The sequence below is a fragment of the Penicillium antarcticum genome (genome assembly GCF_028974205.1).
Source record: "Penicillium antarcticum strain IBT 31339 chromosome Unknown utg000003l_segment0_segment0, whole genome shotgun sequence".
In the NCBI taxonomy this organism is placed as follows: domain Eukaryota; kingdom Fungi; phylum Ascomycota; class Eurotiomycetes; order Eurotiales; family Aspergillaceae; genus Penicillium; species Penicillium antarcticum.
Window position 1 is genome coordinate 1,835,697 of NW_026695301.1, and position 20,736 is coordinate 1,856,432.

Sequence of the window (20,736 nt, forward strand, 5' to 3'; positions counted from 1 at the left end):
TGTCCCCTGACCATATTCCCTTTCCCAGCATGTCGGACTTCTTTACTGACCTGTCACACCAGGAGAACTATGACCAGGACTGCATCATCCGGCTACAGGAAAAGCGAGAAAGGAAGCTCCTTCGAGCTATCCGCAAGAACGACATCGCCAAGGTCAACGCACTCCTCGCAGATGGTGTTTCACCTGATGGTAGCTCAGAGAGAGCCCCATTGCAAATCGCTGTCTGGTTAGGCAGACGCGAAACCATACAACTACTCATCCAATATAACGTCCAATCTCCGAGCAACCCCGGCCCCGATTCGGACGACGACGAGTTGCTCATAGCAGCCGGTCGGGGCCGTGTGGAAATCTTAAAGATGCTTATAGAGTACCGCAAAAAGCTTGGCTACAAGGGCACTGCTTGGCCAAGCCATCGAGGTGACGAGCCCATTCACCGCGCTGCCACTTGGGGTCGCTTGGAATGTCTTCAATTATTGGTGCAGGAAGGTGCCACGATTAACCTTGAGAATTCACATTGGGAAACGCCATTACATCGTGCTGCTAGTCTTCCGGCTGGAGTTCAGAATGGACTGCCGGTGCTGCGGTTTCTACTCGCATCAGGCGCAAATGTCAATGCCTTAACCAATACAGGTGACACGCCTATTTTGACGGCGGCTCGTGCCGGCAATGAAGCCGCTGTTAAAGAATTACTCAAGTCATCGCCTGATCTTCATCAAAAAGGTCAATTTGGGGAGACTGTTTTACTTGTTGCTTCTTCTTCTTGTCCCTTGGGAACGGTGCGGATGCTCGTCGCAGCGGGTGCTGACATCCACGGTCGGACTAAGTTGAATGCCTCTGTTTTACATCTGGCGGCCGAAGCTGGGAAAACCAAGCCTTTCAAATGGATCCTCGATAACAGCAATCTCACTATTAACGATCTCGACTGTCATAATTGGACTCCACTACACTTTGCTGCGTGCAAGAACCAGGTAGCGATGGCCAATTACTTACTTGAACGCGGGGCGAATTCATCAATCACATCATCTCCAGGAAATCATACCCCTCTTCACTTAGCGGCTGCTCATAATTTCGGTTCCACCCTCCAATCAGACGATGGACAGGACGACTCCACCCTTGTCGAGTGTCTTATTCAACATGGTGCTGATGTGATGGCAGTGGCAGACAGTAAGATTTTGCAGTTTACGGGATGGGCCGCAGAGGCATCCCGCACGAATATGTACTGGATCTCGGAACGAAATGTTACTCGATCCGACACAATCTATCCCCTCCACTGCGCCGCCAGCAGTGGCGCCATTCAGAGGGTAAAAGCGCTTCTATCAGCCGGCGCGGATATTCATACCCGCACTGCCCCAGGTGGAAAGACAGCGCTTCACCTGGCTGCGAGCAGGTCACTCCGGAACATGGTCCGTTTCTTGATTCAAAGAGGCCTGGATCATCGGCTGACTGATACTGAGGGACATACAATGGTTCACTATCTATCTCTAGGGGGACGATACGAGCCCGTGAGTGTCAAGGACTTTCTTGTCGCCGAGAACCTTTACGACCCCACGATGGAATCTGAGCTCGTTAGACTTGGACCTTTTGAATAGTTACCCTGGAATACTAAAATTAATTTCGTTTCCGCGATGGGCAGAAAGTCTAATAATGTAAATTTTATATTGCGCCTCATTGTGTTCTGCCTTTGTCAAACGGCGGTTCATCATCAAATCAATCCAATTTTACATTACTTCCTTACTTTCAGACAAAGCAGATGACATGTCTAGTTACGTCATTGGATTTGAAGCCTAGAGCATCGTTTCAGAAGCAGGACGGAAAAATAAAGAGAAAAGACTTGGGGGTGGGAGAGATTTATATGAAATGCATGGACTAACTTAAGAGGCCTGGTGGTGAGCTCGGAACCAATCATATTTGATAAACACTGTCCCGGAGTGGGTGTGGACCTTATAGCTTCGGGGAACGATGTCGAATAGTTTCCGGCGGATGGTCCCGCTGATCGCCCACTAACACAAGTCTTTCCGAGCGCTGTAGCTCGGGGAGCCCAGTTCTCCTTTCCTGGAGCTATGCCATTTACTCCCGGGAGCTGTACGTTTTCTAGCAACTACGAGTCTGATCTCTAGGAGCGACTAAGAACGTGCCTGGGAACCATGCTATGTATGACTCCTGGGGCTGGATATGATTCCTAGAACGTGTGGTCTCGCTCGCGCGATGAGTCGTGGAACTTAGGGGGAAGGAACATTAAGGATAGCTCAACCTTGTCTCTATATACATGATATAGCATGAGGAAATAATTACATAGGTTTTCTTCGTGTTTTATCCCGACAGAACTAAGTCTCTTCTGTTGCCTGGTGTTCCATGGTCATCCTGCGTTTCTAGCTTTGGTACTCTTTTCATCTGAATCTGGAATGTTGAACCTGGGAGATTGTATTGCCGAGTTAGGGCCAGCGTCACACTGCACTACAGGAATAGAGACCCTAAGAGAATTTAGCCTACAAGTTGGAAAGACGAGCAATAGAAAAACGAAGAGTAACCAGCGAAGATACTTCAGCGTCCAAAGAAACCGTTCATGGATGTTATTGAATCATAAAACATCAAATGGTAAAATACAATGCGACTGTTATTTGGGGGTCAATCGTGACGAATGGAGAATGATAAATGGTGAAAGCTTGGTCAACGGGCAAGAAAACATTTGCAACCGGTGATTGATTCAACGAAGCGTTTATTAGGCCGGATTGATTGATCACGCTACTGGTCTAAGCAGCTTAGTGAGTTTGAGCCCGGACTAAAATCTGCTTAATGAGCCTAACTCTGAGCGCCCTCATGAAAGTGGCAGCAAGCTAAAATAGGAAAGCCCCACCTGGCAGAGGAAATCAAGTATGTATAGCTACATAGGTACATCGACTTCGGAATCACATATGCATACAGCAACGCCGTCCCAATGCTGACCTCCCAATTACTCCAGATATGAAAAATGCAGAAGACAATTATTACAGCAGAAAACAAGCCGAAAGGACAAAGAGAAAGAAGAAGAAAGGAAGGTATTATGCCCGAGCTGTTGGCCGAGGTTTCCAGGAAGAGCGCTGGAAACCGATTTGAGGCGGTTTACTGCCACCAGAGCTCGAACGAGGGGGGCTGCGGAAGTCTGGGTAGATGCCTGACTCCATATCCATGAGAACCGCCCGCTGTGGCTCTGCGGAAGCCCAATTGGAAGATTTGCCTTTTGGTTTATAGGGAGTGCGAGCACTAGAAGTGGTGGGGCGGGCACCTGCCTGGGCCTTCTGCTTGATGATTTCACGGAGCTCCTTGTCATCTTTTGTGACCTGGGCTTTGATGAAATCGATATCATTGGAGGCCTGCAGAGCAGACATGACCGACTCTCGCGGGGTATATGTGTATTTTTCGGGGGTGGGAGCTGAGTGAGGCGTAATAGATGGGTCCAAGAAAGCTTGCTGCTCTTTGCCGAGAAGCTGTTCGATGTCCAATGTTTCACCGTGTGGGATCTTGTGGGGGTGCGACGGTGTCACGCAATCCATGTCGACCTCCTTTCGGAGTACGTGATCAACGTCGACAGCCGAGAAATAGGCACATGATTGGGGAAGATCATCAATGCCGACTTGCTGCGAGAACATGGCGCGAGTCCAAACATTTGCAATCTGCAAGGCCATCGCAGCGCGGTACCTGTCTTCATCTTTGACGAGATAGCGAATTTCATCGTGAACAGTAATGGCCAAGCGAGTTTGAATATTGAATCGTCTGATCAGATAATCCATGCCGATGATCAGGAGATGGAGATAGTCGACACCCGAAGATTGAATGGCCCAATTGATACGGGATGTCATGAAGCTTCCTTTGTTAATGAATCGTCGCATCAGTGCTTCGGTGATGCCGGCACCTAAAGCAGGGGTCCGAGGGCGCTCCTGGTCCGCAAATTCCTCCAGTTTGTTGAAGACAAAGGACTCAGTGCCACCTCGCCAGAAGGGAGTCTCACTGAGCATACGACGTGAAGTACGTGTTCCCTTGGTTTCCTTGTATAGGTTTTGCGCAGTTTCTTGTGTCTGCCTTTCGGTCAAAGACGGGTTGAACTGACGAAGCAAGGTAGAGGCGAACTTGACGCCAGCGCCATAGATTCGGCCGTAGTTGAATACCTTGGCATCATTACGCGAAATGCCCAGAATTTGCGCACTTCGCGAATGCAAATCAGTCCCCGCATTCTTCGAACCTTCAAGGGTCATGAACCCAATTGCATTTCCTCCGTGGATCTGGAAGGTAGCGTCACCCACAAGACTTGCAATCCACAACTCTTGGGAGTCAACATCAGCACCAACAAACGAGTGGCCTGGGGGTGCTTTGATCATTGCCTTCAACTCTGATCCAACACGATTGGCCTTGGCGTTGCTCGCAGTCAGCCAGGTATTTTCCACCGCACGGCGAGTGATGGTTCCCATTGGGATGACCTGCGGCAAGATAAATCCGACGCGGTTGTCATTTGCGGCTTGTTTCTTGTGATCCTTAGAGACTTGGTCCTCGTAGACCACAATTTGACTCTTGATGCGATCTCGGGCACTAATCCAATAAGAACAAGAGGCATTCATATCTAGTGCTTCTTTGGCAATTTCGTATTGAGAAGACAAGATTCCACGCTCAAAGTAGCCCATATAGCCTTTGCCCAATGGATTGGTACATCTAGCCTGTGGGCCATCTTTGTGGGGAATTTTAAAGTAACTATGCTTCCTGTCGTCTCGTAACTGGGGGTCTTTTTCTTCAGCCATGTCGCAGAGAACGACTGGCTGATTTTCGTATTGCTTAAGCTGGTCACGAGGCACTCGAAAAGTCCAACCGTGTTTGTCAGACCAGACGAGAGGATAGTTGTCCCATGACAACTTGAGCAGAATTGGTGCGATGCGAGTCCGCACTGTGAGATTAATTTCTGCGGCATTTGTGGCAAAAAGGTCCTTGTACCACTTGGGCATTCCCGGCTTCTTTTGTCTCGCCGCGGGGCGAGGAGGGTCGTTCTTCTTCTTCCCTTTCACCATTTTGATCTCTTGGCCTGACCAGTCCAGCTGGCGCAACCAAGGATCGTTCGTGTAAGTATCTGGCTGATCTTTGCATTTCAATGCCTCGTCACATAATTCAATCAACTTGCGTTGGACCTCATTAAGGCGTGTATGGTACGTTTCTTCAGCGCTGGTGAGATACTCTTGCCAGGATTGATCGACCGGTAGAATCACAGAGGATAAATGTCGAAGGGCACCAAAGCTAACAGGATGCGGACATGTTTCGAGGAAATTGGGAAAGACTTTTCGGTACACGCGGTGTGTAATGGAAACGTCAGCGGCACAATAGTCGAGAAGTTCCTCTAGTCGAAGCACTATAGAGTCACGATCAAGTTCACCAAAAAGATCTCTTTGGGCTTTGTCAATAGTAACATCACAATGGAACTTGGCCACGTCCCGCAGTGAGTTGACGGAGCTCCGCCCAACCCACAACTCTTCCTCCTCTTCTCTCAGCATGTTGCTTTCGAGAAGCGCTGCGAGCTCAACGGAGTTGTGTTCATTTGCGATCTTATCTCTCAAGTCCTTGTTCTTCTTATGACGCATCCAAGTTGGTCTCTGTTGTGAACACATGCCATTCACTGCGACGTGAAGAGACATCGTATCAAGGAAGAAATTCCGAGACTGCTTCATGTCGTACTCCTCCAGGACGCGTGCCCGATCATAGCCAATATTGTGACCAACGACTACACGGGGCTGGGTAGGGTCACCCAGAGGTACCAGCTGAATCTCATTCTTCGACTCGCCAAGGAGCCATGGTGAGATCCAAGCATACCATGCAGTCGGGCTCACTGCGCAGGCCATGACAGCAAATGAATTCTCTTTATACATCACTTCTGTGTCGAAAGTGAGCATAGACTCATTAGGCACATCGACTGGTTTGGAAGTTCCATCGGAGTTGTATTTGGTCCATCCACTGCGTCTTTCCCATTTTCGCGGCTTGGGCGGACAATTGGTCGTCGCGTACGATTTGGCGTATGTTAAATAGGGCTCAGAAGAGTCCATTCCAAGCTTGTAGAAATGTTCATCCAAAGTCTGGCCCTGGAGAGGAGGGAGATCGAATGCGACGGGGTTTGCGCCACTTTGTGATTTGCCTAGGAGGTCATGCCGGGCAAGGTGATCCTTTGATAATGCGACTAAATCGGGATTGGGGGGTTCGACCCTTGGTGGGGAAAACTTGAGGGTGGACATAATCGCTGAGTTGTTGGACACCAATATCGTTGAATCTGGATGAGGCCGGCACTGCACGGGGTCAGTATTGCACATTCCCTTTTAACATTGCGCCGGGAATCACCAACCAGAAATAGATCGTTTGGAGATGGTATCATTATTTGCGCTTGTCGAAGAGTACCTGATTTGAGCTCCATGTGAAATCCATGGTTGCGCTTGAACCAGGAGTGGCAGGCGAAATCGCGAGAAAGACCTCACGGCACCCCTGGAGCAAGGAGTGCAGGAATATTTCCAAGATAACATCATCTGAATGAATGTGATAGCATTAGGTCATGGTAGGAAGGTGATCACAGCCGTGTGGCTGTATCTAAAAACAAAAGGAATGACTTGAAGTGGACAATCCATATCTTTTGCCTATCGCGGTATCTGTCAGGGCGTCATGCCGGCCCCGGATTAACATCCCGCCCGTTCGTGTTCACCGCCTTCGCTTTGGAAAGCTTATCGTCACGTGCATTTATGATAAGTCTATCGCCACATTCCCTCGGTCTTTTTGAGCCTATTCATTGTCACTCTAGGTACTTCTGTTCCCGGCAAGGGTTTCAAATCAATATAGGCTCTGTGAGCATTTGGTCTCATTGTCGCCAGTTTGAACTCCCCGCAGAGACCTCAAAAAACCTCAACGAACCGACTCAGTGTGGTATATCTGACAGTCTTGGCTCAATACGCTAGTGACCTATATAACGTTCACGTTGGGACTTTCGAAACATTAAACGTTATTAGGCGGTCGTAAAAGTGGTTTGGATATTGTTCCAGCCATGGCAAGCCACCGAGCCAACACTACAACTTCAACAACAAACGCCGAACATACGAACTCCATCCGCCTGACCTCGCCCATAATGCAGTCCAGCTCACATCACATCAGCTCTAATCATGCGTCCTCCTCCAGAGCGCGCTCGCGTCCTCTCCCACCCCCACCTTCCAAGCGTCGGCGCGATACCGATGATTCCTCCACCTCAACTCCGCCGGTCTTGAAAGCCCCGCGAACATCTGAACGCCGCAGTGAGATCGACCTGACAGACGACGCCGGTATCGAGTTGAGCAGAGGCTCGCGCTCACATGTCGACTTGACCAGAGAGTCCCGGCCAGTTCCCCAGATCGACTTGACGGGACATTCCGGCACGGCTCATATGTCTCAAGCGCTAGAAATGCAGCACAGAGCAGCGCAACAGGCAAAAGAGGCCGCGGCCAGAGCAGATGCAAAGCTCTTCAAAAGTCATAAAACTCCCACTGAAGAAGGGCGGACCATTCTGACCGCCTACAAGTGCCCAGTGTGCATGGATACCCCGGAGAATGCGACGAGCACTTCATGTGGTAGGTTGATTTTAGTCTTGAAGCGTACCGTTTCTTTTGCTTATTCGTGAATAGGACATCTTTTCTGCCATAAATGCATAACCGAATGCGTAAAGATGGGCGAGCAAGTCAGAATGGATGGCTCGAAACCCAAACCTGCTTGCCCGGTGTGCCGGAAAGCGCTTACGGTTAAGCCCGGTAGGAATGGCATATCGAGCTTGGTTCTGCTGAACTTGAAGGTGCTGTGCAACAAACGGGATGTATCCTCAGATGTCGCTGTGGAATAGTCTTTCTGCTCATCTTTCATATTAAGCATTGCAACTCGGCGCATTGGGAATGAATAACGGACACATCACATGGCATTTAGCGCAGCGGAAGCGCATTTTCGCTTGAGAAACGGAGTTATGGTCATGGTATTCGAGGGTTTTGGAGGGGATATCTCGTCGTTGCCTTTTTTGGCATCACATATTTCTGTACAGAGACTCTCCATTACCCTTCTACTTTACGTCACAAAGCATGGCATTTGAATTATTTTGAATCTGGGTGCTCAGTAGATGATTGCATATTATTGTCCAGTACGAGGATCTCCGGTATATCTTTTAATAAGAAGTTATCGGTCTCTTCTCGCAGGGTCCAAGGTATTCCGTCTACCCAGCCCACCATCTAACCCACCTCGAACCATCGCATCTCCTTTCTTCCCCAATACGACCTCAATCGCCTGAACGAGCGCATTGGGATCATACTTCATCCCAACAATAGTCTCCTTGTCACCATTCTTAGCTGTGATCTTCCGCCCATACAGACGAAGCGTTTCGATACCCATATGTGCAAGCCGCTCACGGTCCACATGCGGCGTACCAGGTCCCTCCAGGTGCAAGATGTGAGTGATATATGCAGTATATGGAAGAGATCTGAAATGCCGAGTGCTAGGTTTGGACGAATCAGACGCAGAATCATGGGCTTCACGCTTGAAGATATCAATTGGACCACGCCCACGACTTTCCTCTCCAGCGCTGACGATTGCCTCGACAAAATCGGATGCTATAAAAGGTGCAGTTGGAGGCCCTGTCTCTCGGTCTAAAGATCCGTTCAGAATTAGGATCTTGTGTCGGGCCGGGCTTGAGACTATGCTTTTGCCAACGCCTCGAAGGACGATGGCTGGGATGATGGATGTGTAGAGGGAGCCGATGCTGTAGATGATGGCTTGCGAGTCGTTTATTGCTTCCAGCACACGCGGATTGGCGGGTGGTCGGATTTCTTGGCCATACGGATTGATGTACCAGATTCGAGTGATTCGAGAACTGAGATCTTCGTTTTTCGTTTTGCTGAATTTGATGTTTTTATTGCGGAGAGTTGCCAACGATCCAGGAAGATGGTCTTCTTCGTAGGTCATCGCATCTGAGATTTCTGAATCTGTATATTCAACATCATCACCATCGGCAAGGAGCAAACTTGGTCTCCGAGAGCCGGGGGTGTGTTGTAGAGCTGTTGTCTCGCTAGGATGGGAAATACTATTCTGACCAACTATGACAGTCCCATCTGCTAGAGATGCAGAAATATGGTGGGAAAAGTTGGAGTTGATAGCCGGGATCACTCGTACAAGGTCTGAGGGCACACCGCAAATACTTCCCAGTAAGTAGATGGCGCTTTCGAAACTGCCACTGAATAGCCGGGCTGCGGTCAAGAATAGGTTTCCCACGCTTGCCGACGTAAAGTCAAATGTCGATGATGGAGGTCTTGCCCGTTTTAAAATCTCCAGATTCAACACGTTGAAGAACGAACGAATCAACTCCTTTTTGGCGGGAGTGATAGCTGTCCAGAGATCGGTCGTTCCGTCAACAATGGACTGCCACTCTTGAGCTGCAGCCACGGGCTCCGCAGGCAGACGGTGATTGAATAGGGCCTTGACGGCTGATCTCTCCGGGTTTGCTGGTGAATCCGGAATCAGTCGCACCAGTCTACCTGTCGGGGGGTGGTTAGCAACTGTGCCACCACACTGTGATCCAGATAATTAAGACTTACTTCGGACATCACCGATTCCAGGACCTCCAAAAATCCGAATGAGCTCGGAAGATGATCCACCATTGTCGCTGATGGGGATGATATAGCTCAGTTGGCAGTTCTTGCTTTCGCGGACCGCATTAAACACATCGACGAGATTGTTCGCCGCGCTACCTCCGGAAATAACAACAATACCCCTATTGGACGTGTTTGCCATGGTACAATTTGCGCCCAAACATTGATTTTAAGAGTTGATGAGCCTCAGAGGCGAACAGTACAGCGAAAGTTGAGTCAGCCGATGGATTTGAGACATTGGCATGTTTGGCAGGCCTGAACACCCGCGCAACCACACAAATAGACCAAGGTCACGACTGCGCCCCCAAGCAACTTTTGATATCAATAAGACACATGGCTTAAATTATCACATTGTTATATTGAGATCAAGTCGGAATAGGGACAATTGATGCCTACTAAACAGTTGCAGCTGTCACTTCTCCATGCTCCACAACCCTCTACAAACATCTGCAATATCCTGGATTCCATGCAGAGGCACATCAAATCCGAGACAATGGAGGCCGAGCACCTCCAGTCCCCGTCGAACTCGTCAAGCCACCATCAATCACCAAATTCTGACTAATAACATAGCGAGACGAGGTACTCGCAAGGAATGCCACACAACTCGCAACATCAAATGCATCGCCCATACAACCCATGGGCACATTTATGGTCCGTAATCTTCCTATGGATCTCCCGGTCCTCTTTTGAGTCACTGTTCCCCAGCATCTCTAGGAGTGGTGTATACATCATACCCGGAGACACAGAGTTAACACGCACCCCCTTGTTCGCATACATAACACCTGTTATTTTGGTAAAATGAATGACGGCCGCCTTCGCAGTGGCATATGCAACTTGAGGTTTTCCGAGGAATCTCATACCTGCAATCGATGCATTGTTGACAATAGACCCTGAGCCTTGTTTTTCCATAATGGGCAGGACAGCCTTGCAGCTCAGATAGACTGTTTTTAGATTCAACTGGAACTGTGCATCCCATGCTTCCTCCAGCATTGTGGCAGGGTCGCCTGTCTTTGTGAGGCCAACATTGTTCACGAGGATATCGATTCGGCCATATTTTGTTACCACTTCGTCCACAACACGCTTGATATCGGTGGCTTTGGTTGCGTCAAGTTGGATGGAGTCGCAGAATCCGCCATCTACTTGAATTAGATGTGCTATTCGTTGCGCTGCCTCTAAATTCAAGTCGCAGGCAATTACCTTGGCCCCAGAGGTGCTTAGGGTCTTTGCGATTGCTGCTCCATTGCCCCAGACCTTTGAGGTGGGGTCCCCTGATTGACCTGCTCCGATAACTAGAGCTATTTGGTCTTTGAGGTCAGGGTAGGATGCTAGCTTGTTCCTGTGAGGAAGCAAGTTAGTGCATGTGGAACGACCGATCTGAATGGCAATGTTCATCTCACTGTTGAGCCATAATCAATATTAGCCAGTTGGTTCGGTTCTAAGCGGAGTGGTTGTTCCTACTTATTTAGCGCCTCGTATTTGTCTCAATGTTTCAAGAATGCCTGCTGCTGCGGGGATCTTTGAGGTCATGTTGATCGGAGGTTCTCCGCTTATACTTGTACTGACTGCGCCAGAATTGTGACATGAGCTAGTATAGAATGGCTTGCCATTGTATATCATCTTACCATGCGGAAAGAAAGCCGACATCTATACGAATCAACCAGTAATCAGACTACAGCCGTACAACATCAGGCTAATGCCCTCTGCACCAAATATCCAATTCAATTGGTCATCTTCAGACTTGTCAACAGGGATTTCACGAGTATAACGAATGGACTCACCCGGGGAGTTTGTACACCACTCCGAAGAGGAGAAGCAATGATCTACACAGCGGACCCAAAGAGATGTCAATTGCTTGCTCTATCAACTTCGCAGGATTGCTGAAAACAGCTGAAGGGGATTTTAATATACGCGTAATCTTGCGGAATGTTTGATATTTCATAGTTCAACCCAGGCGTAGTCAATCGCTTAGTAGACCGCGACTCATTCACCCCAGTACTCCCTGGATTATCTCCATCTAGAATTCAGAATCCCCGCTCTATACATTACCTCAGACCATTCAAACACTAATTTTGAAAGAGAGTTCCCCGGATTTCACCCATATGGGACATGTCACTTGCTCGAATCCTGCTGGGGGGAACTATCAATAGATATCTCTCTCTAAATACTGGATGGGCTTTCAGGAAACATACATTTCTCTCTAGCCAAACCATACCATGTCCTCCTCCATCGAAGAAAGCAAAATACAAGCTATTCACTCTGGAAATGGCGAAGAAGCCTAGAAGCCCTCTTAGACTGGCGAACCTGGATTCTCACACCAGCCTACATGACAATCCTCGGCGCCTTAGCAATATCCTACTGCTACCCAAGCCTCATAAGCGGCATGGGATATGCATCGACAACAGCACAATACATGACCGCACCACTCTACCTCGTTTCCCTCGTAATCGCCATCCCGGTCTGCTATTTCGCAGACCGGCACCCGGATCAGCGTGGTCTACTCCTCGTAACGAATCTCATCGTGGGAATGATATTCTTCGCTTTGACAGTCGCTATTAGAAATAACACAGCACGCTGTATATTCCTTTGCTTTATCAATGTAACCATCTGGACGAGGAATGCGCTTGCATTGTCATTTGCTACTACCGCGCTGGCGTCTGTTAATCGTGAGGTTAGGGCTATTATACTTGCTTGGATGAATGGTGTTGCGGCGCTCGCGCAACTGTATGGCAGTGCGCTGTTTCCTGCTGCGGATTCGCCCGGGTATGTGGTTGGGGTTTCAGTTTTTGCGGGGACTTTTGCGGTGGGCGCCGCTCTTTGTGGGTTTGTTGATGTTTTGCTTAGGAGGTTTCCTTCTAAGGGGGTAATGCAATGCTGTTGCCTGTGGTGTAGTTAGTGGTGTAGTGGTGCTTGATGTGAAACTTCGGGGTTTTTCGTCAGGGTTTTGCAGGTGAAATTAAGATTGAGGTTAATCAAGTTAACCGAGACAGTGGGGAATTGTCGACGAGTGATACGTTTGCCAAATATGACCCATTTCAATAGCTCGTACTTAGCGGCGGAGTTGGTTTCTTGGACAGTGCGATCCGATTGTCAATTTCGTTCAACCGTTTATTATAAACTATAGCTCCTATAAACCCCCATCATCTATACCCCTAACTTTACATGCATGTGCTGTCGTGTCCAGACAAGACACGATCTTTATCAAAATTTAACATAAGCGTCGAACCAATTCGAGCTTGAATTCGTGAAACAATAAAAGCCCACGGAACATTCTCCGTGGTGCCAGATTCCCGTGCATTGCTTCAGCTGCTGCGGTGGACTTAGTTGGTCACTGGAGCAGCGGAGGCGGGGCTACCGCTGTACAGGACGAGCAGAACGATGAAGCAAACACCACCAATGGCAATACCTTTGGTGGCAGCGGGGTTGCTGCGGTTGTACTCGCCAACCTGGAGGCGCACATCGGTGGCAAGGGTCTGAATCTTCTCGGCACCGAGCTTGTAGTAGCAGAGACCGGCGAGGGCAATGGAGTAACCGAAGAACTGCTGGGCAGTGACGGGGTCGCGGAAGATGAGCATGGAGGCGCAGACGAGGAGGATATCCTTGAGGACACCGGCCATGGTCAGGACGACGGCGGAGGTCTTGCCGATGAGGAGGACGACGGAGGCGTTGAGGAGGAATGCCACCAGTGCGTTGGCAACGAGTGTGCCGATTCCGATACCGTAAATGTCGCCCATGGTCAGACGGGGGAGCTCAGCGAAGAGGGTGACAACACCGTTGGCCACGGCACAGGCGGGGGCGTAGTAGTACAGAGAGACGAGAGGGTCCATCTTGAACTCGGCGGAGCTGAGGAGACGCTGGACCATGACCAGACGGAGAGCCTCGAAGACGATACCAGCGACCTGGACTGTGGGATTGTTAGGAGTGATTTTGAGGGCTGGGACTTGGAAATAACGTACTCAGGAAACCGAACATGTCGAACTTGATCTCACCGAACGAGGCGATCACAACACCGATAACAATGAAGGCCACATTTCCGAGGGTCTTCATGTTGGTAGGCGCAATACCGAAAGCCCAGGTGGCCAGGAGAGTAGCGACAGCGTTGGTAGCCTGTGTATGGTGTTAGTTGGGTCTGGAATTCAAGGCGGGGGTCGGAAATGTGAAACAAATCCTCAGTTGGTACGCACCTTGAGCATCTGGATGAAGGAAACACTCAGGTAGAGGTAGGCCAAGTTACCGCAAATCAGACTCAAACTGAACATGATACCAATAGGGACAATGGCACGCCTATAGATACAACCGCATGTTAGCCATCGATGCGAGGTCCAGTCGCAGGTCTTGCGCAATGCGCCTTTGTGTTCGCGGGATTGCTCACGTGTAGGTAGCTGGGTTCATGGGAACCTTGTGGCGCGAGTCAAGGATAGTGGTGAAGCGGGCGAGAATCTGGGTCATCGCCGTGGCGAACACCATGTGCCATGTTGTCAAGAACAGGGCTGTTGTTGAGGTCAATAATTGCTTCATTCGCAGGAATCGAGAGGTGCTCACGGAAGTCTAAAAACAAGAACTGTTAGCTGCAATTCAACGCGACAAGCGATAGGGAAACATACTGAACTTGGCGCTGGAAAGAACCCACTTGTTGAACAAGATGACGCTGGAACTCAGAGCAATCCAGAGGCTAAAGGCGAGTCTCAGTAAAGTGGTTCTCAAAGTGGTTCCAGGGAATTACGCACGCGATGTAGAAAGCCGGGTGGAGGCCCTTGTCCTGGGGAGCAGTGTTTCCACTCTCGAGCTTGCGCTCATCTGAACGACTGGCGGCCATGACGAAGATAAAAACAGTAGAAAGGAATGACTGTGGTGAGAAGAGTTGAAGAAAGGAAATAAGGGGAAAAAGGCAGGATTTATGGATCGGCAGTTCACACCCGCCCCCCAAGTCAACTCCAATCACATTGCAACTTCAACGGGTGTGGCCCCCTTAAGATTGCACGGAACCCAAGTTTCAGGGTACAGATCGTGTCAGAGATTTTACTGCCATTTCTATCCCTGTCGATCAACACAGCCCCCAATGCTTAGCGTATCACGCCTTGATAGTCTCTATAGGGGTGCTTGTCTATCCTTCAGACAATTTCAAGTCGAGTCAAACAGAGTCAAATCTGGAAGCATGCGGTCACGTGATGACGAGATATCATTCTCGAACTTGCCGGGACGCCCTTTCATTGTTCCATTCCTAACACTGTCGGACCTTCAATTCTCTTGGTGAACTTTCTCAAAAGCAAGACACAATGACAGACCCAGCCACACCCCCAGCCGACTCCAATATCGATCATGCAGCCTCCTTGAAGTACTGGAACAGTCAACCCGCCACGCCAGGGAGCATGTTGGGCGAATTCCCCTCGGTGTCACGCATTGACCTCCAAGGATCAAAGGGCTTCCTAGCCAAAGTACGCCGCCTAATTCCAGGAATCCCATCCGAAGGCAAATTTGCCCAGGGCGTGGACTGCGGCGCAGGCGTCGGCCGCGTGACAGAGGGATTTCTCAGCCATGTCTGCGAAAAGGTCGACGCAGTAGAGCCCGTTGCCAAATTCACCAAGGTTCTGCAAGACAGTGCCGTCGCCAAGACCGGTGTTGTAGGGACTGTTTACACCAAGGGTCTTGAAGACTGGTATCCCGAGCGGAAATACGATCTCATTTGGACGCAGTGGTGTGTGGGCCATCTCACGGATTCCCAGCTGATTGATTACACCGTGCGGTGTCGCAATGCCTTGACTGAGAACGGTCTCATGGTTGTTAAAGAGAACTTGTCTACCCATAATCTTGGACAGGACATGTACGACGATGAGGATAGCAGCGTCACCAGGACGGATGCCAAGTTTAAACAGATTTTCCAGGCTGCTGGGATGACTGTCATTAAGTCGGAATTGCAGAAGGGGTTCCCCAAGAGTTTCAATCTGCTTCCTGTGCAGTCTTATGCTCTGCGGCCAGCCACAACGGAGTAGCCAGCTGGCTATCATTTGCATCATTTGCCGGATTCCCGGTACCAGAAAATGTACTTGTGGAGACGAAACGTCATCAAAAATTGAAATGGCTTGATCGCATCGATGGATCTGCAGGAGTAGTCCGCTGAATGAGATGATCGAGCTTTTGGATTGCACGATTTGCATGTGTGGCTTCTTCTAGCGTACTTCTCCCTTGAGGGTCATGATCAAATGAACCCAGTTCACACGAACCGATACAAATCCTCGGATTCCGAGCTCCCAAATGGCGACATCTTCAATCGTCCGCTACATACCACATCCCTATTAACTTTCTCAGGTGGAGTCCACACAACTTCAGCAGCATTCGTCCGTGGGCGAACAATTCCACACCCAGTCTCATCCCGACAACAAACCAACAGAAGATCAGCCATAGACCCCTCCCGTATACAAAGTCCAGAGTCAAAATCAGAGCAATCCAACCCAATAGCAGCCCTGGCTCTAGTCGAAACACACTCAAACAACAGCTCAGCATCATCCTGACTTCCGGCCTGATAAACCCCAACACCAAGACAAGCCAAAGCCAACGGATCCGGCAATCCCCACGGTGTAAACGAATTACCAACATTATTCACACCCATTACAGCATCAAGCCCATACTTCCGAATCATATCAAGGATTTGCAACGTGCCCCTTGGCCGAGATTGAGGTGCCGTCTCCTTCCCACCCACCGGCGGCGCCGCCATATAGAGATCACTCGTAGGCAATCCAACGAAACTAACCGGCAAATCATTCTCACGAATCTCACGCGCAAGCGCGATCCACTCATCCTCCGAGAAAAGCGTCAATCTCGAACAATGGCCCAGCATAACACGTTTCCTCGTCGAAGCAGCCGTCCACCCGCGTTCCTTGAGCGCACTTAAAACAAACCAAACAAGCGCCTCCTTACCCCCATCAAGATTATAATCAAGATGAAAGTCAAGATGTTTACCCAACCTCATCGCACAATCAATCGCCCACTCGATATTCCTCTTTGCAGACTCGAGACTCGTCTCAACATAGGGCGTCGTCCCCAGAACATCGGTTTGGGGATATTTCTCCAACGCCTCAGTAATTAAAGACATATTCTCTTCCCCGTGTTGAGTAGAGAAAATCGGATCCTGGGCAAAACAAACGATTTGGATTTCAATGGCTGTTTTCCATTCTTCTTTTAATTCAATTGCCGCGTCTAGGCAGGTATGTTGGACCGTATGGTCCACTTCGACGAATGCTCTCATGGCTGTTACGCCGGACGCGAATGATTCGGCGAGGAGCCATGTGCCTCGTTTTAGGAGGTCGCTTTGGGTGAATTGTTCTTTTGCTTTTGTTGTGTTGTTTAGTGCTTCTTTGAATGTTCCTGTTTTTGGGAGGAAGGGGGCGTAGTTTGGTGTGCTGTGGATGAATGCTTTGTCGAGGTGGATGTGTGGATGTGTTAATGGTGGTAGGGCTAGGGGTGGCTGTGACTCTGACTCTGACTTTGACGTCGCTTCTGATTCGGAATTGGTGGTTTGTGTTTGTGTTAACTTTGTGTCTTGCTCTTGCTCTTCATGCGGGGTTACGGATGTGATTGTGCCGCTGGATGTGGGATATGATATTGTTATATTCCATGTTGACGGTTGTCCGGGTAATCGGACATTGTGTATATGCTTGATTTGAGCTGTGAGGTTTGGAGGCATTTTTGTTCAGGTGTATGGATTGGAGAAGTAGACTGTGGCTAGTCTTGAAGCTTTTCCCCCTGCGGGTCTTGGGCCTCGGGGATGTCCGCAACGGTCACTTCCGAGCTTACTGATAACAACATTTGAGTATGTACATGAGAGTTGGGGTATTCGCTTCACAATGCGAGGGTATCATGTCACTTCGCGTTTCGCTAGGAATGGAAATGCACAGCGCCAGAGAAAATTTATGATAAATTGGAAACCTGTCGTATGCTAATTTCTGGAGACGGAGAGTCGTATTTTTTGCCGGATTGTCTTGATGATGCTCAGAATTGCATCTGCTGACTCCGAGTGTTGTGCCCATAGCCCGATTGACTGTATGGCTTCCTTCATCAATTGATCAAAGTCGAAGTCCGAGACGATCGCTTCGAGGGACGGGGTGCTTTTTGCTGTCGCCAAGGTGAATATGGCGGCCAAGAGTCTATGCAGATACATGTCAGTTTCAGATAAGTATTATAGGTACGGAACAAAAGACAGTCCTACGCTTGCATTCGTAGCCAATTGGAATGGGTCCTCTTCTCGAGAAGAAGCGATGCCGCCTCCACGAATTTGCGACAGCTGGCAATGCATTGCTTGCAGTTCCCAAAGACATAGTCAGGCAGCACGTTGGTATCTTTGTTCTGAGCGGCGTAAACAAGACTCGGTCGGTAAATGATGTGTTTCGTGGCGTAATATCGCGCGCGAATATAACTGTCGTATACGTCTTGATGAGACGTGGGCTTTTTCAGGTCTGGTCGGATCTGGGGCGGCAAAGATTGGAACCATTCCTCAAGCTGGCGGTTGAGCTCAACGCAAATCCTTTCCAGAGAAGCAATTGAATGCTTCTGCGGTCGTGGCGTGGTAGGGTGTGACTTTTGTTGCGATGGTGAGGCGGCAGCGTAGTTGTCCAGGAAGGTTGGGTCGTAGATCCAGGTGTGTACTCGGTTTAGCAGCTTGCGGATTGAGCACATTGCGAGGAATACTAGATTGCTTCTCTGAGTTGGTTCGGAGAGTCGGGGGAAATGCATTCCTCCTTCGACTGATGGGGGCCCTTCCACGAGGAACTCGATTCCGCTGCGGGGGAAGTTGAATTCGGCCAAGTCGTCACTTGACATGTATTGTTAGTCGCAGTCGACGAATCTGAGAGAAACTACCAACCATTCCAGAATGTAGCAGGCCCAGGTAGTTCGGAAAAGGGTGTCATGCTCCCGCATCATGGGCTTGACACTCAATCTATATCCAGTCAGAATTTGCAAGCACAAGCGAACGAAGAATACGCACAGAGAATGCAGCGACTTGACCGCCGTAGATGCATCCGTGATCATAGTAGACGCGTGGAACGGACGTCCGATATAGCGGAAATACAACGAGGCATAGACAAATGCCAACGGCACAAAGGGACTGCGGTTCATAGGCAAGAATGCCGACCACCGGTTCTTCAGCTCGTGATATGCCGGCGCGAAATATTCAATCCCATTCCGATCATCGGCCGCTTCAATGTCAAAGATGTGTCCGGGGTTCGCGGAGACTTTGCCCAGCGCAATGATAACCAGGCAAAGAATTGTTTGGATACTATTGCCTCGTGGTACTAGTGTGAAGTTCTCGTAGACGGTGCGCAACGCTAAAGGTTCCATAAGAGGGAAGAAGGCATGAACGTTTGTTAGAAACTCGTTGAAATATGGCTCTGTAATCCGTGTTTGGAACAGGGTCGGGTCAATTCGGTCGAAGCTGTTGTTGACGTTTTTGTCTTCAAATTTGGGTAGGCGGGTTGATTCCAGTTGCATGAAGAAATCTTGAGGGTATTCGCCGATCAGGTTCTTGATTCGGTCCAGAAAAAAGAGTCGTTCTGTTGGAGCTGAGTGGCCCAGAGGAATGGGCAGAGGCTCTTCCTGGTTTGGAGGAAGGCTGATTGACGATTTATCGTATGTATTGGCGGGCGACGGGTACCAGTTGTAGCGCGGTTGAGCCAGATGCCCCGACACATTTGGCAACGAAATCAACGGGTCGGCCTGGGGAGAGGAATCTTGCGATGTAACTCGAGTCGAGAGTTCGGCGATAGCTTCTTTCTGTTGCTGAAGAAGGGTCTCCATGTGACTCAAGCGAGACAGTATTTCCGCTGGAATATCCTGCACCCTATTCACTGTTACTATTCACAACTCCCGACCTGGCGGACATTCTCTACCTGTCACTTTCTTGGTACTCGCACTGGGCGCCAGCATCGGCGCAAAGCCCACAGGTTGGCTTTTGGCCATCGCACTTCCGCTTCCTAGTTGAACTCAATAACCAAGTCACAAAAGTCCCAGTTCATGACGTACCGATGGCGACAGAAGTTGCAGGCAATTGACGCACGCTTTCGAGGGTATTCAACGGGAGCGCGACCCTCAAACGCCTTCATTTTGGCGAGTGAAGAACAGTGCGGGGTTGAGACGTCAGCAAACAAAAACTTCACTTAATAATCCACTTCAGCCCTGAGGAATGGAGAGACTGAAGAAATGTTCTCGGTCGAAGGCCTCTCCTAGTCTGGGCGCTTAACATGCATGAATCGCCTGGCGTCTCTGCGCTGTCGCTGCTCCACTCAATCCCAGTCAACTCTCCGGGCTCCGCCTCGAAAGTCTTGCCTGTCGAAACCGGCTTTCTTGATGGAAATATCGCCACGTGAAAGTATTTGGGTATCAACGGCCGGGGAGGCACGGCGCGTTCTTGATGTGCTGAAGGCCCGACGCATTGGTGATTGGTCCGCATGGGGCCAAGAATTTGGGGCTGTTTTATCCTTTTGTGCGAGCAAGTCGTTTGCGCATCTGGCTTTCTGTTGGTCCGTTTGGCTGGTGGAGGGTTAGCTTTCTCGATCGCACTTGTGATAACCACATAGTGTGTGTGTGTGTGTGTGTATCCTCCAATGTACGGACCAGCCAAGTAGCCTGGTACCGGTATTTGCTTTTCCAATGTGATGTTCCAAGAAGTTCACTGGAAGAACTCATAGTGACCTGTCGGGGTAGTAGTAGTAGTCACAGTCAGAATCGTAGTTATCAAGGACCCGAGCCTGTGCTCAAGCTGACTCCCGTAGACCAACCCATCAGAAATCTCTCAGGAGGAGGGAAGACAGCTGTATTTATGCTGGGCTCAACAAACTCCATAGTGCTCCTTTGGCGGAGAAAATGCGATCAGACCTTTGGCTTACCTCACACAGATCCAACACAACATTTAGAGGGGCGTTTTCCCCGATTATGTGCTTTTATGAATTAGACCTTTAACTAAATAGGATGTACCAGAGCTTTCAAGCCTCAGCGGATGGGCGGGTTATGGCCCCGCGGGCTGCTACAAGCGGCCAATGAACTAATACGGCAGCGGGAAAAGTGCCTATACGGACCGCCTGCCCGAGATTAAGTTGTTGGGTGG

At 49.6% G+C, this 20,736-nt stretch overlaps 8 protein-coding genes across 8 annotated transcripts; 3 read left to right on the forward strand and 5 right to left on the reverse strand.

Moving 5' to 3' along the window:
- Positions 1–29: 29 nt before the first annotated feature.
- Positions 30–1,589, forward strand: N7508_003399 (uncharacterized protein; the record flags this gene model as incomplete). The annotated part of the gene is made up of 1 exon (XM_058461465.1): positions 30–1,589. One exon carries the CDS (start codon positions 30–32, stop codon positions 1,587–1,589), a length of 1,560 nt encoding a protein of 519 aa, XP_058322042.1.
- A 1,449-nt stretch (positions 1,590–3,038) lies between these two features.
- N7508_003400 (DNA-directed DNA polymerase gamma MIP1) lies at positions 3,039–6,239 on the reverse strand (the record flags this gene model as incomplete). Its single annotated transcript, XM_058461466.1, has 1 exon — positions 3,039–6,239. One exon carries the CDS (start codon positions 6,237–6,239, stop codon positions 3,039–3,041), a length of 3,201 nt encoding a protein of 1,066 aa, XP_058322043.1.
- Positions 6,240–7,114: 875 nt separating this feature from the next.
- On the forward strand, positions 7,115–7,855 carry N7508_003401 (uncharacterized protein; the record flags this gene model as incomplete). Its single annotated transcript, XM_058461467.1, has 2 exons — positions 7,115–7,589; positions 7,644–7,855. 2 exons carry the CDS (start codon positions 7,115–7,117, stop codon positions 7,853–7,855), a joined length of 687 nt encoding a protein of 228 aa, XP_058322044.1.
- A 323-nt stretch (positions 7,856–8,178) lies between these two features.
- Positions 8,179–9,786, reverse strand: N7508_003402 (gluconeogenesis factor YvcK family protein; the record flags this gene model as incomplete). Its single annotated transcript, XM_058461468.1, has 2 exons — positions 8,179–9,530; positions 9,591–9,786. 2 exons carry the CDS (start codon positions 9,784–9,786, stop codon positions 8,179–8,181), a joined length of 1,548 nt encoding a protein of 515 aa, XP_058322045.1.
- A 3,175-nt stretch (positions 9,787–12,961) lies between these two features.
- Positions 12,962–14,457, reverse strand: N7508_003403 (uncharacterized protein; the record flags this gene model as incomplete). The annotated part of the gene is made up of 7 exons (XM_058461469.1): positions 12,962–13,545; positions 13,598–13,748; positions 13,826–13,925; positions 14,014–14,131; positions 14,184–14,189; positions 14,246–14,313; positions 14,369–14,457. The coding sequence occupies 7 exons, from the start codon at positions 14,455–14,457 to the stop codon at positions 12,962–12,964; spliced, it is 1,116 nt and encodes a 371-aa protein (XP_058322046.1).
- A 460-nt stretch (positions 14,458–14,917) lies between these two features.
- On the forward strand, positions 14,918–15,631 carry N7508_003404 (uncharacterized protein; the record flags this gene model as incomplete). Its single annotated transcript, XM_058461470.1, has 1 exon — positions 14,918–15,631. One exon carries the CDS (start codon positions 14,918–14,920, stop codon positions 15,629–15,631), a length of 714 nt encoding a protein of 237 aa, XP_058322047.1.
- Positions 15,632–15,852: 221 nt separating this feature from the next.
- Positions 15,853–17,322, reverse strand: N7508_003405 (putative zinc metallopeptidase; the record flags this gene model as incomplete). Its single annotated transcript, XM_058461471.1, has 1 exon — positions 15,853–17,322. The coding sequence occupies one exon, from the start codon at positions 17,320–17,322 to the stop codon at positions 15,853–15,855; it is 1,470 nt and encodes a 489-aa protein (XP_058322048.1).
- Positions 17,323–17,574: 252 nt separating this feature from the next.
- On the reverse strand, positions 17,575–19,735 carry N7508_003406 (uncharacterized protein; the record flags this gene model as incomplete). Its single annotated transcript, XM_058461472.1, has 6 exons — positions 17,575–17,782; positions 17,845–18,447; positions 18,499–18,573; positions 18,622–19,473; positions 19,523–19,606; positions 19,656–19,735. The coding sequence occupies 6 exons, from the start codon at positions 19,733–19,735 to the stop codon at positions 17,575–17,577; spliced, it is 1,902 nt and encodes a 633-aa protein (XP_058322049.1).
- Positions 19,736–20,736: the final 1,001 nt, after the last annotated feature.